The sequence below is a fragment of the Gymnodraco acuticeps genome, unplaced genomic scaffold (genome assembly GCF_902827175.1).
Source record: "Gymnodraco acuticeps unplaced genomic scaffold, fGymAcu1.1, whole genome shotgun sequence".
Taxonomy (NCBI): domain Eukaryota; kingdom Metazoa; phylum Chordata; class Actinopteri; order Perciformes; family Bathydraconidae; genus Gymnodraco; species Gymnodraco acuticeps.
The window spans coordinates 1,379,855-1,393,729 of record NW_022991001.1 but is presented as its reverse complement, the minus strand read 5'-3'; the positions used below and the strand labels follow the sequence as shown (position 1 = coordinate 1,393,729).

The 13,875-nt window shown below is 40.0% G+C and overlaps 1 protein-coding gene across 4 annotated transcripts in view; it reads left to right on the top strand.

Annotated features, from left to right (window-relative positions):
* Positions 1-5,459: 5,459 nt before the first annotated feature.
* Positions 5,460-13,875, top strand: part of pleca (plectin a) — a 108,669-nt gene continuing 100,253 nt past the window's right edge. For all 4 annotated transcript variants that reach the window (XM_034236026.1, XM_034236012.1, XM_034236011.1 and 1 more), the window contains exons 1-2: positions 5,460-5,616; positions 10,873-11,086. In XM_034236026.1, coding sequence (XP_034091917.1) covers positions 5,602-5,616; positions 10,873-11,086 — 229 coding nt within the window. In that variant the 5' untranslated portion in view covers positions 5,460-5,601. The remainder of the gene's footprint in view (positions 5,617-10,872; positions 11,087-13,875) is intronic.

The following is a 13,875-nucleotide window of genomic DNA, read 5'->3' as shown; positions in this document are numbered from 1 at the left end:
CATCAACATGTTTTGATAAGATAGCTTTAGATAGTTTGGGCACACTAAGTTACTAGCTTCCGCCACTTATGGCCTTGGATATGTCATGCCCTGGAGTCCTCAGACAACAGAGAAGGAAGTGTCCCAGTGTACCCACAATACAGACCATCTGTGACCCAGTATTGACCGGTCACAGAATGGGAACAATAACATTATTGGCTGAAACAGCCTGTGTCCTTAAAGGAGGTAAACAGACGTCAAGGTTTGTCCTGTATGTCACATCTTGGCGTCTATGATAATTATTTCCCTAACACCGAGAACCGACCCTTGAGGGATACCACAGGTGTTTGAAAGAGCAAACTTCACATATAGGAGTAGATGTATTTGTTGTTCTGATAAAAAGTATTTTATCGCAATGCCTTTTCTTGACAGATTTTTTTTAACTATCGTAATTTTAGGTCTAAACTGACCAGGAGCATCCTTTCTCTTCTTCTGATCTCCACTGTTCTCTGGCTTCATAAAGTACTTGGTTGATGAGATTGGTCCAAAGGGTACATAGCTGGCATGAAGGCTTGCATTCAGAAATGATGGCACGTATAATTTTGGCTCAGAATGAGTGAGCCCAGCCCCCAACTCATGTGTGCCCATTTGTTTATTCAACAAGTAGAGGGACTAATAATGTAGTAGGACCACATACACAAACAATCCATCTATCATTCATGGTGCTGTGATTATGTAATAGCTTAGCATGACACTTTTTAATTAGACTTGGTACAACTAGGCCACATTTGGAGAAAAGACAACACTTGAAAAACATGACAGGATAAACTAATTGCAAGGCAAAAAGAGAGTTACATGATAGTTCGGTTTATTTGCATTTTTATGACAAAGTGCAGACAAACATACGATGGCAGACATTGGCAAACATATGCATTACACAATAGATGTGATTAACTAAATGTTAGCATGACTCTAACAGCAATTTATCATATTCAGATTTACACAAGGGGTCAGTTCTGAACATTTTGGTGAGCCAAGTCTACTTGGGAGAACATTTTGGTTATTTGTTTTTATTCATCGTGATGACAGAATATTTTAATTGCAAAAATACATAAGGTCCAATGAAAGTGTTATTCCATAACTTTTACCCACATCTAATGGCCATTTTCAGTGGTTTGAGTTATGTAGTTGACTTAGAGAATTATTTATTTGTCTTTACTTTAGGTATAAACACAGTATTATTAGCTACTTACTATCAACTCAAACTTGGAATGAGACGCTTTGTCAGGATTTAAGGCATTGCTCCAAAACAAAAAGGCAAAATGTAGTCTATTGAACCCCAAAAGATACTTTAAATTGATAAATACTATGCTGTTCTACATCTGGAGATACTGAATCACTTGCCTGACTCTTAGGCTCTGTGACCGAGAGTTGACCGGTCATAAAATAAAAAATAAAAAAAGAGATAACAGAGTCAGGGTTGGTTATAAACGTCAACAGGCGAAAAGGTTATATATCTTAGGAGTAAAGACAGAATTATTCCCTAACAATTAGAACAAAATTAGGAAAAGGTGTAATCTTAAAATGCCAGCAAAAAAAGCCACTCCATTTAACTTTTTTTTTTTTTTTAAATCCCCACCTGTTCACATGTCAAATATTAACCAAAAACAGAATTCCCTGCTAAGAAATATGTAATTGAAATTGAAAGAAAAAAGTGGCAGAAAATGCATATGGTAAAACAAACAAAAAAGTTAAACAAGATAATAATATGTTTTATTTTATATTGTTATATGTTAAAAAAGCTAACTACACACATATTCCCCAAAATGTGTTTAAATACTGCTTGAATAACTGCCAATATTAAAGTTGTTGAGCCACCAGCAAGCTATACTGCGAAATGTAGTTTTATATTGTCCATTATTCCCCAACACTGTATGTAGGCCTAAGTGTATGAAATGTAGGCTATGTTTACTATGACAGCAGCCATCTGTTTCCACATACAGTCTATGCTTGCACATGCAGGACCAACACATCCTCACTCCCAGGTCGGCCTATGTTGACGTTATGTCAAGTCCCCTGTTGGCTTTTTCCAACGCAAGGGGGGGGGCCTTGGCGTCCATTTTCAACGCAAGGGGGGGGGGTCTTAGCGTCCATTTTCAGCTTTCCGGGATGTCCATATGCTTTTATGGACGCTCATGGAAGCACGGCATTCGTTTGTGTCGGCTGCCCTTAAAGGCAATGTGAGCGTCCATTCTCATTGGATAACGGAGAATTGTACACCCGGAAGTAAGTATTCCCCTTACTGTCGATTGATTTTACAGTGATATCTGCACTACTCATCGACTAAAAAACACCAGATTATCCTTGTTAATTACACAACATTGATTGGTTTAAATTGTGTGCAATGCTTTTGTATTTTTCCCCTTCGATTCGGAGAAACAAATGTTTTTTCGGAGTAAAGGATGGCAGAACACTACACTACCCAGAATCCCCAGCTATCGTTTGGACTACACCATGTGCTCTGTTTGACAAACCCCGTGATAGTCCTCAAGCTCTGTGATTGGAGAGTGTGCTCCGAGGGTTACGCCGAGCCTCGAACAGCACTTGAAATGGGATGGAATCACGGCAGACTGTACAAAACTGGATTTGAACGGGTCCACCGCGTCCCCCCTCCCCCCTCCCCCACCCTGTCCCCAGAACTACAAATGTATCTAATAATAATAATAAATAATAATAATAAATAATAATAAATCTATTCTGTTTCGCAACATGTTCTGTATCTATGGCACGTCTCTACTGGGAGTTGTAGTTTTAAAAGACGTTTTCGTATTTCCCATAATAAGAAGTTGCCAGTATTAAACTGTGTACATCCCTGGAGGTTTAGGGGATAGGAAACACTCACATTTAAAACATATAATTAATAAATGGGTGAAAATTGCTTGTGCCCATAATGGGCAGCATTAATATATATATACACACATGCCAGCTAAGGTCAGAAGAGCTTTATTTAACAGCTGGTCTTATGTTTGTGACCCCTGTTGTTAATTGATAACATTACATTACATTAATTGATAAGCCTGAAACATGCACTTGTTAAGGTTCAGAGGCACATTTAGCAAATATGGCAGTAGCCATCGATCAGCTTAAGATAAGATATACTTTATTGATCTCAAGTTGGAACATTTGCGTTACATCAGCATGTGTAACAGTTAAATATGCAGTGGTGTTTATTTGTAAATCATTTAGTATAATCACACAAATTCTGTGTTTTATATTCAACAATTCTGTGTTCTTTATTTATTGATTGTTCAATACCTGACAAGGTCGGAGATGAAATATCTACATACATCTTATAAGAGTATAATACATTATGTATAATATCAGTTAAAATAATTGCTTCAACATAGTTAACATTGCTGGAGGTACGCACAAATATTGATAGATGTCTTGTAATGCACTATTGAGGAACCTGCGACCCAAGTTTTTCATTCAATGCATAACTACACCATAGTTGTGTAGGCCTATATGATATGTCAATAAACCTTAGAAAATCTTGAAATGTTGAAAGGGATGTGCAAAATAGTCATTATATACAGTCTTTAATTAACTATTAGTAGAGAATAACGAGTAATTAATATACTTTATAGGGATCCTATTAATATCTAATAATAAAATAATGAAATGCAATAACATGCTTTAACCACTAGGTGTCCCTTTATATCAGCTGTGCACCTTTATGGTGTAAATACAGCCTATCTACCAATTGGATCAAATATAAAAGTCAGCCGAATTAGTGTTGATACTGCAAGGAGACGTATTGTGTGAAAAGAAATGTAAGATGTTGTTTAATGGCTGATATATTTATGATCCACGTCACGTTTTCAGTTCCTCATGTTTGTCTAGAAGTCTTCTCATCAGGGCTATATAAATACAGAACTACGGCAGATATGTAATATTTAATGCAGCCGAACCGTGTATTACCATGCCATTATGTGATGACTTCCAAAGAGAAAAGCAAGCACACTCGGAATAAAGTATTATTGTATTTTTTTTTAAAATGTTTTCGGTCTGTTTCCGTTATTTGTTAATGACGATGTGCTGTGAGATGTGAGACTGGAATTGCACAGGGGAAAATAACGTAGGCTATCTTTAGATGCGGATTTTGTTAAACTAATATGTTTGCGCTGTGGACCAACACTATACATTGACGGGGAAGGGGGTAGCAATAAAGATAACACCATTAAATAGTTACACAACATAACAGAAATAATATCGATAGCAGCGTCCCTAGCAACCACCTTGGTAACAATGAAAACGTTATGGACGCAATTTCCTGAAGTAATCTTCGTAATAACTAGCAAATTAATGATCATGTACATCCACTGTACACATAATCTGAAATAACAACTCATATTTCTCGTATCAAATGACATCAAACCGCATTTTAATGTCCAAACTAACTTTAAAATAGGCATTTTCCATCGAGAATAAAACGAAGTTCGGCCATGTTTTTTTTTTCTGCAGGGGAGAAATTTGAAGAACACGTGACGTCAAACAGAGCACATGGTGTAGTCCAAACGATAGCTGGGGATTCTGGGTAGTGTAGTGTCTTCTGCCATCCTTTACTCCGAAAACATATTTGTTTCTCCGAATCGAAGGGGAAAAATACAAAAGCATTGCACACAATTTAAACCAATCAATATTGTGTAATTAACAAGGATAATCTGGTGTTTCTTAGTCAATGAGTAGTGCAGATATCACTGTAAAATCAATCGACAGTAAGGGGAATACTTACTTCCGGGTGTACAATTCTCCGTTATCCAATGAGAATGGATGCTCACATTGCCTTTAAGGGCAGCCGACACAAACGAATGCCGTGCTTCCATGAGCGTCCATAGAAGCATATGGACATCCCGGAAAGCTGAAAATGGACGCTAAGGCCCCCCCCCCCCTTGCGTTGAAAATTGACGCTAAGCCCCCCCCCCCCTTGCGTTGGAAAAAGCCGACAGGGGACTTGACATAACGTCAACATAGGCCGACCTGGGAGTGAGGATGTGTTGGCAGGACATGCTGAACTCAGCAGTAATGTGCTGGCGCTGCAGCATCCTGAAGTGTGAAGTTCAAGGTCAGATTAGGCTTCAAAATATAATGGATTAACGATATGAGCTCCAACATGAGCACAAACGAAACGTAATAAGTTAGTAACACAGTTCAGAATGTCTCTCACAACATTTACATAATTTGGGTATAATGCGTGAAGAAACCTGTGCCTCCACTCTCTGCTGTCAGCCTGATCTGAGCTCTGTTTCCTTGCGCACCGAGCGTGCAATCAGATCTCTCCTCTCATCCTCTTCCTAATACGTGCCTGCTGTTTAGCGACAACTTCACCCGTGCTGTTGTACTAGTATCAGGGAGGAAAGCAGGCGGGAGGAGCAGCTCTGCAGCCCGGATCAGTGCAGGTCTGACAGCCGGGACACTGCAGGACGCAGGCGCGCCCCCGCTGAGCTCGGGATGCTGCTTCTCTAACTTTCAGCGAATGCAACCGGGACAAATCAACCGACAGCACCGCTGCTATAATTTGATTTGTATCGAGTGTTCACAGGGACTCAAACTGCAGTCATCATGGATATTTTAGACGTGAGTAAACCCGGAATACACATGATTCATAATGCATGTTTTGCCGCAGCGCCGATCGTGCTATTGACAGGACTGAGTGTCATTGAATACACTGCAGATTAATAAAAACATGATCTATAGGCACTATGAAAAACGCGATGGTGTAATTAAAGCATGTTTCTAACCTGTGTAACAGCAGGTGAACCTCAGGTCTTCCATCACTGCGGCTAAACAGCATGATGTCAGGTGCGGCATTGCAGTGTAGCCTAACTCGGTGCTATTTTGAGTTTTTTTGGGAAGAATCCAGACAATCTGTCAAGTGATGATCAACAGATCCAGTCCTAATGAAGTCCATCAGTCGTTCACAGTTAGGAGGGTGGAAGACAGGAGCTTCAGTCAGCTGTCAATGATTCAGCTGTCAGAGTCTCTTCATTCCTGCACACACCACTGAACTTTCTTCCATTTCCAAGTCCTGAGAGTTTCAGGAGCTCCTCAGGGTTGCCTGGTGACACGGATCAGCCTGATGCTTTCTGCTTGCTTGGGTGAAGGCCATACAAGAATGGAATGCCAGTCATAATAGTAATGTGTGTTAGACAGGAGGGTGGACAGAAGTAATGTTGTCATTGGAGATGTTTATTATGTAGTTTTTTCAATGTCAGAGCAGCAGATATTTGGGTGCTTAAATTGAATAACTGAATAGAGTTCTGCAGTACAGGCATGATTTACTCACACATTTCCCCTTCTTGACTGAGTTAAAGCATTCTGTATATTGAGGCTACAAAACTGATTGTGATAACATTCAGCGGCCCCTCAAGGCAAACCTATCTTCTGTGCGTAAGAGCTATTTTCAGAAGTTGTGAATTTTTAACATGTTATTTGTAGTGTATGTAGCTCCAGCCTTATATAACCCAGGCTGCATTTCCCTGAAGTTTCCATGCAATTTCTTGACATTTTATAAAATGCTTAATCATAGGAGCAGAGCTGAACAGCAGTATAACAGACAGGTCAAATGGTGGCTAGATGCCCATGTCTCCATTAAGATCAGTCAATACACTGCCACTGGAAATGTGTTAGTGTCCTACTTTCAGAGGCTAACACTGTTGAATGATGATGTGACATATTGAGGTACGGCGTGATAAAATGACTGACAAAACTTTTTTTGTCAAGTTTTCTGAAAAGAAAAGTTCCACACAGGTTGAGTTATCATATGTCACTTTCCTTTATTACTTAATAGAACTGAATTAGTGCAACACTATTGGTATTTAGGCAAAAGGTTATTTAAAAGCAATTACCCAGAATTACAGCTCAATCCTAACCTAAATGTGAACTGTATCTAATGCACATGTTTACACTACTCCTGGGACTTTGGTCCTTTGTGCATGCTGTCCAATCAGAGAGGCTGTGGCGGAGCAGCCAGCGCCCCTGTGGGGAGCATCCTGAGTGCTGGATGGTGACTCAGCTGAAAATAAGCGTGGTGACGTTGTACAGTTCATCCGCAGCACCTGCCGTTTCTCACAGCAGCTCTCTCACTGAGTCAGGTCTCAAGGATTTAGGTGAAAAATACTCTGTCTGATCACTTGGCTGCAACCTTGAGCTTTTGTCCTGGTTACTGCACATTAGGTCTACAGTACATATAGATGTTCCACATTTCGGACTGGGCAATATTTCAGTTTCATCATTTATTAATGTACTCTAGAATCATATTTTTGAGTGTATGACTGTGCAGTTTCTAATAGTTTCTCATATGGAACAGAGGATCATCTTAACTTGCCTTGAGCATCAATTCACATTATAGGCTAGTGGGATTTGGCAAGCATTACATTTTGATATATTTACACCCAAAAATATGTTATGAATATCATTGTATTGATTTCGACTGCCATTAATATTTAGTTAGGCTATAGATATGTATTAATCGATAACAAGTTTTTCTTCATAGTGATGTTTTTAAATGTCTCGTTTTGTCAGTCCGAAAGACAAAGATAGAGTTTAATATGATATAAGACATTTGTTTCAGTAAATTAGGTTATATATTGTCCCTTACAGCTCACACTAGTTTTGTATTATCACTATTCAAATTAAACATGTTCCAATATTGATAGGCCATACCAGTGTGAATATGATGTTTTTTTAATTCTGGAAATTATTAATAAAATAGTGGGGGTTATAACGGAGAACTAGATTTGTTACAACACAATTCACAATAACTGCTGATATTTTCTAACCCTTTTTCTGTTTACCATGGGTCAAGCTTTAGTGTGCTTGTTGCTTTAAGAGAATAGCGCGTGTTGTTTTTAGTCAGATGTTAAGCTAGCTTTTCACAGCAGGTGTTTCTAATTAGTAAAATAAACCAGCCCAAAAAACGTACTAGGATAACCTAGCTTGTCCCCTTTAATGATAAAAAGCTAACTTTTGCTGCCAGAAAGAAAAATATACTTTGAACGAGCCGAGTCCGAAGGTTTTAACCGCAAAATGGACTATAGAACTGTCTGTCAGGCGGCGAAGACAACTAGGCTATGTCACAGATAGTCATGGACGGTAAGCCAAAAACAGTAAGCAGTACAGTTAGCTAAATAACCGTAGGAGAAAATATTCGCGGTCCAACAACGTATTCCTTCTGTGTGAGAAAAAATGACAAAAAAACAGCATAACTGTTAAAAGTTAGAAACCCTGAAGCCATATTTAACTAAACACTTCGTTTCAACGTTAGCATGTTGACTAGATGGTTCAAGCATACACACAAAACATAACTTCTCAGAAGACCAGTAATTGCAGTCTGTAAACAATATTTTTGTGATTCTTTATTCCTGTTATTGAATTCTTATTTTCCAAGTTGTTAATAAAAAAAAATCGTAACTTTTAGAAGTTTGCTTTCATGAATGTGTCATGAAGTCAAGCAATTGTATTGCTGTAAACATATAACAGGCAATTTCCTTTCTTGTATGCTTGAAAATGTGCTAAACAGGAAAAGTTTTTCCTTTTTGTAATTTCTAGCAATTTAACCTGGCCTCGGTGGTCTGGTACCTACCTCTAATATTTGGTAGTTAAAGAGCCTGTGACAGCATCCCAACAACTGTTGTGCAATGAAATATTGGGCTACTAGTAATCTCGAACCGTCAGTTTAAAAAAGAAAAAGCGATACCGTTCCGTTAAATATCAATAATTTCGAACATCGCGGGAAATTCCTTCGACTCATTTTGAAGTTTTGGGGGAAGCCGGAAGTGACGTCAATGCGGGAACGCTTCACTGTGCGGCGAGAGAGCCAAACACGGACAAAGTGTGTTGTCATGCGTAGAAATTGTGAATTACTGAGTTTAGGCACGTTAATAACGTTTTAATGAAGTTGACTACAGTATATTCATATTTGTCAGTGCTTTCATGTCAATTCGGCGAACATAAACATAAATGATCGTGGTGAAGATGATGATTACATTAGGATTAAAAATCGGTAGTGAGAGCTGCTGAATTTCCTCCCGTAGGATGTGATATAAAAACAAATCGATTATTTTTGTAGTTGTAAACTCAAGTGGATGAAACTACATGAATTAGTGCTTTCATGTCAATTCGGCGAACATATGATACATTAAATGATCGTGAGAATGATGATTAAAAATCGTTTGTTTGAGCCGGTCTGCATTTCCTGATGAGAAAACAAACCGATGCTTTGTGTAGTTGTAGTACACCAACACAAACGTGTGTTTTTTTCACCACAATGTTGGAGAAATTAATGGATAAAATGCACGGATTATTATTATTATTATTCCCACTCCGATCGGGACACTAGGTCCACCGTTTCCCCGCAGCGAGGCTCCCTCCCCCCGTTGACAGTTTACGTGGGCTGGGTGCAGTGGCGGACTGGCCATCGGGACGAATCCCGATGGGCCGGTACCGAAGTGGGCCGGTACCGAAGTGGGCCGGTACCGAAGTGGGCCGGTACCGAAGTGGGCCGGTACCGAAGTGGGCCGGTCGGATAAATCACTAGCACATCCCCCATAGGCGGCGCGTGAGGCTCAGGTTTGGGAAGGCTAAATAACTTTTTTTACCTGACGCTGCCTGCCTCCGGCGTCTATAGAAAAGAGATCAACTCAGTGTGTGGAGTTTAAATCTCTCAAGTCATATTACAGGATAAAGGAAATACAGTTTAAACTGCCGTATGCAGAGAAGACGCCGACGTGTCGCACTTATCATTCATATCACATCATCAATCAGATCATCGATCATATAATATCATAATATATCATATATTTCCTTATCTGCCGTGTCTGGCCGTGCAACACTTACAGTGCCACATACTGTATGCAGAAGTATTATTTATATTATAACACATTATGTTGACGAAAACACTCGAGTCAAATGTAATTAAAGTCAGATCCACTCGTGTCTTAGACGTGAACGCGCTCTCAGCTGGTGAGAGAAATCCTGGCTTGATTTACCGAGTTGATAACCAGCGTCGTAGGACCGCTTAGCGAGATCTCGTTTGTTAGTTTGTTGTTATTAGTTAGTTTGTTACTCAAACATATCCAGGGTCTGTTGAACTGGCTTCGTAGTACAGGGCACAGGTGGCTGGCAGCGCTAATGTCAAAGACACACACATTGCATTATATTTGTATTTTACCAGGATGCAGTGACACAAATATTTACATATTTACATTTACTATCTACAGCACCCGCCGCCCCTGACATCCCCCACTCCCCCCGTTGACAACTTACTAGCGGTACCGAAGTGGGCCGGTCGAGAGTCCCGGGATGATTTTTAGTCCCATTCCACCACTGGCTACATGACCGTATGATCGCCCATATTGACGCACCTAATTCCTAAACTTCTAACAGATACAACATAAACCGATCCTTCAGCCTCATATGAGCTCTCAGACACGTTCAAAATGAAACTGTCTGAGCTGTCTGAGCTTGCTGCTGTGTGCGCCATCGTGCGTTTACATGCAGATGCTGGGATCCTGAACGGTGCAGCTGGAGCGCTGTGCCCGCAATGACGTCACACGTAATTTGGCGGGACTTGAAGAATCCCCGAGCAGATCCAGAAAATGGTCAACATTGAAGGGCAGATTAATGGTTATCAAAGTACAAATATCCAAAATCAGTTCAGTAACGGTTTTCAAGGGGACAATATTTACTCAAATTGATGGGTTTGGATGATGGGGGAAACTCGTGTCACAGGCTCTTTAAATTGCAATAACTTACAGGAACCTTCCTTTTGATCTGTTTTGAGAGGTTCTCTGACTCCATGTTCCTACTTTTCTTCTCTCCATGTCCATCCAGACCATGGAGGAGGTGAAGGACAGGCCCAAGAGGAGGCCTCTGGTCAGGGCTGCTTCTGAAGAGAGCTCCAGTGATGTGGGCGCATTAAGTTACACTCCGTCCCCCGGAGACACGCTGCCCTGGAACCTGCCCAAACACCATCGCATCAAGCGCTCCAAGTCGGCCTCTGAAAATGTGTTGGACCCAGCAGACAGGGCCGTCATCCGCATCGCAGGTACGATGTTCACGTTGAAGGGAAAAAGAGATCGCAATGTCTATTAAGGAGAGATCTTTATGTTTGTGCAGTAATTCCTGCTCAGCATGTACTGTAACACTGCTGCTGTAACCAACTGTTATGCTGCGACTATTCTCTTAGGAAGCTCTCCTCAACAGTCAATCGCATCCCTTTTTGTGGCGGCTTTGTTATAATACTGATAATTGTGATGGATCTGTGATCCTCACTGCAGCTGGTCGCATGTTTTAATTGTATTTCATCTACTCGCCATATCAACTGTTGTCTAAAATGTACACTTTAAGTTGGACCCTTGTTTTTTCTGTCAGTGCTGACTGCTATTGACTGACTGCTATTGACTGACTGCTTTACTTCTGAGGATGTGTTGCATATTATGCTGACAGTTTGTTTTTGTGTTCTAGGCAAGTGTTTTTGCTGTAGTCCTGCGTGATGGTCATATTCTGGTGTTAGCATTGCCAGAAGGTTTTGCTTTTATGCTTTAATGATATATTTACCTATTGGCAGCAATTGCATTGGCATTTGTGAAATTAGTAATTATAGTGGCAGACCAGAGTTTACCTTTGTTATTTTTGGCAGGTTAATTGGTGTGTATTGAGTTGAATTGGTGGTTAGGTGCTTCTGTCCACATTGATGGGCTCATGTGGTTAAGCAATGGTAACATGACACATTCATATTTATTTGTTCTGCTATCTGGGCTTCATTGCTTTTGTCACAAACAAAAGTGGTACCGACCCATTCACATATTCTCTGCACTATTTGTATGCAGTGAGGCAAAAGGGACATCTTTACTCTAATGTAATGGGTTCATGCGATTCATGTTTTGTGTTTTATACTACTGACATTTGCACTGCCAGCCTTAAATGTATACTAATTTACTGTTGATTTTTCTGTCACTTATTGACAACAAAACAATGTTTCATAAGATGATCAATCTGAATTCACAAGACATAGTGCCTGTAATGAGAATATCTACTATTGTGCTTTACACTACCTCAGAGAATCTTTGAAGCAGTTAAGAGACATATATTGCATAACACCTTTTCATTACCATGATCTCATTAAGCTTATTTACTCCTCATGGGGGGTTTCACACTGATCGTTCCACTGCTCCTCTATTCTCTATCTGAACACTGAGACACTCAGAAGACGTTACCTGCTGCTTCAGCACTTCCTGTGGTGGGTGTAGAGTCTGGTCTGCTAGGGTGGGGTACTGCAGCACAGTCCTGACTCCTGTGGCAGGGTGTTATTGTCTCTGCACACACAATAGCAGCAGCAGGATTGTATGACTTTCACTTCAATGTCCTTCTCATGACTTACTGTACGAGCCACAGCCCCCAGACGTGATGAAAATGCTGGGGTCTGATCAAATATCAGAGTAAGGCGTCTGTAACTATGTTGTCTCCTTGGATTGCTGCCGTAATGGCTCTAGTCTATGATTAACCTTGTGAGACACATGTAAACACGGTCGGAGCTGTAGCTTTATCTCACAACAAATGGAGACAGGATGACTTGTTATCAAGCTGCAGACACTTTGATAGGCAGACAGTGTTGGTTGATACGTTAAATAAGACGTCAGTAATGCTATATCAGGTAGGGGTCTATCGTGCTTGTTTATTGATCAAATAACTGTGAGTCTTCACAGTTGCTCTGTTGACATCAAGTCATGGTGATAAAAAATACAACACACAATGCTTATTAGAGAGAAACACTGTGATACTGTCAAGGTCAGAAGAATTGTAAAGAGGAGGGGGGTGAATGATCCTGGTTTAGCATGACCTTTATCCTAGCTGTTTCTCACCAGGGTACTGCTGTTCGCCTCCCATTTCAAACCCAAATCTGACATTCAGTTTTTGTTTTTTTACATCACTAAGTTAAAAAGGTAACACACTTGCTTATTTTGAGCCAAACCATGATGTTTTACTAAACCTAACCAGTTCTATAGTTACCTAAACCTAACCAGTTCTATAGTTACCTAAACCTAACCAGTTCTATAGTTACCTAAACCTAACCCTATAGTTACCTAAACCTAACCAGTTCTATAGTTACCTAAACCTAACCAGTTCTATAGTTACCTAAACCTAACCAGTTCTATAGTTACCTAAACCTAACCAGTTCTATAGTTACCTAAACCTAACCAGTTCTATAGTTACCTAAACCTAACTAGTTCTATAGTTACCTAAACCTAACCAGTTCTATAGTTACCTAAACCTAACCCTATAGTTACCTAAACCTAACCAGTTCTATAGTTACCTAAACCTAACTAGTTCTATAGTTTCCTAAACCTAACCAGTTCAATAGTTACCTAAACCTAACCAGTTCTATAGTTACCTAAACCTAACCAGTTCTATAGTTACCTAAACCTAACCAGTTCTATAGTTACCTAAACCTAACCAGTTCTATAGTTACCTAAACCTAACCAAGTTTTGTTGCGGTTTTCTTTTGTCCACATGTTTAAAACTGCAACTGTAATGATCTTAGCTGGGTTCAAATCTTAGTGAGATGATGGTTTTTAGCGATGCTAGCATCACGGCTCTTAAGATGACAATGACGATCTGTCTGTGCTCTTTAACCTGTTTGGAGGTGCAGGTAATTATCTGCCTTACGGGGTCAGAAGCATCAGCACATGTTTACAATGATATTAAGAACACACTGTTGCAAAAGGCTGGTTATATTTATGGAACTCTGATCTAGTTTCTTAGTGAGAGATAAACCATGACTCATGCTGTGTCAGGCTCCACAGTGTGGGAGAGGAGTGTAGAGTTATTGCAGTA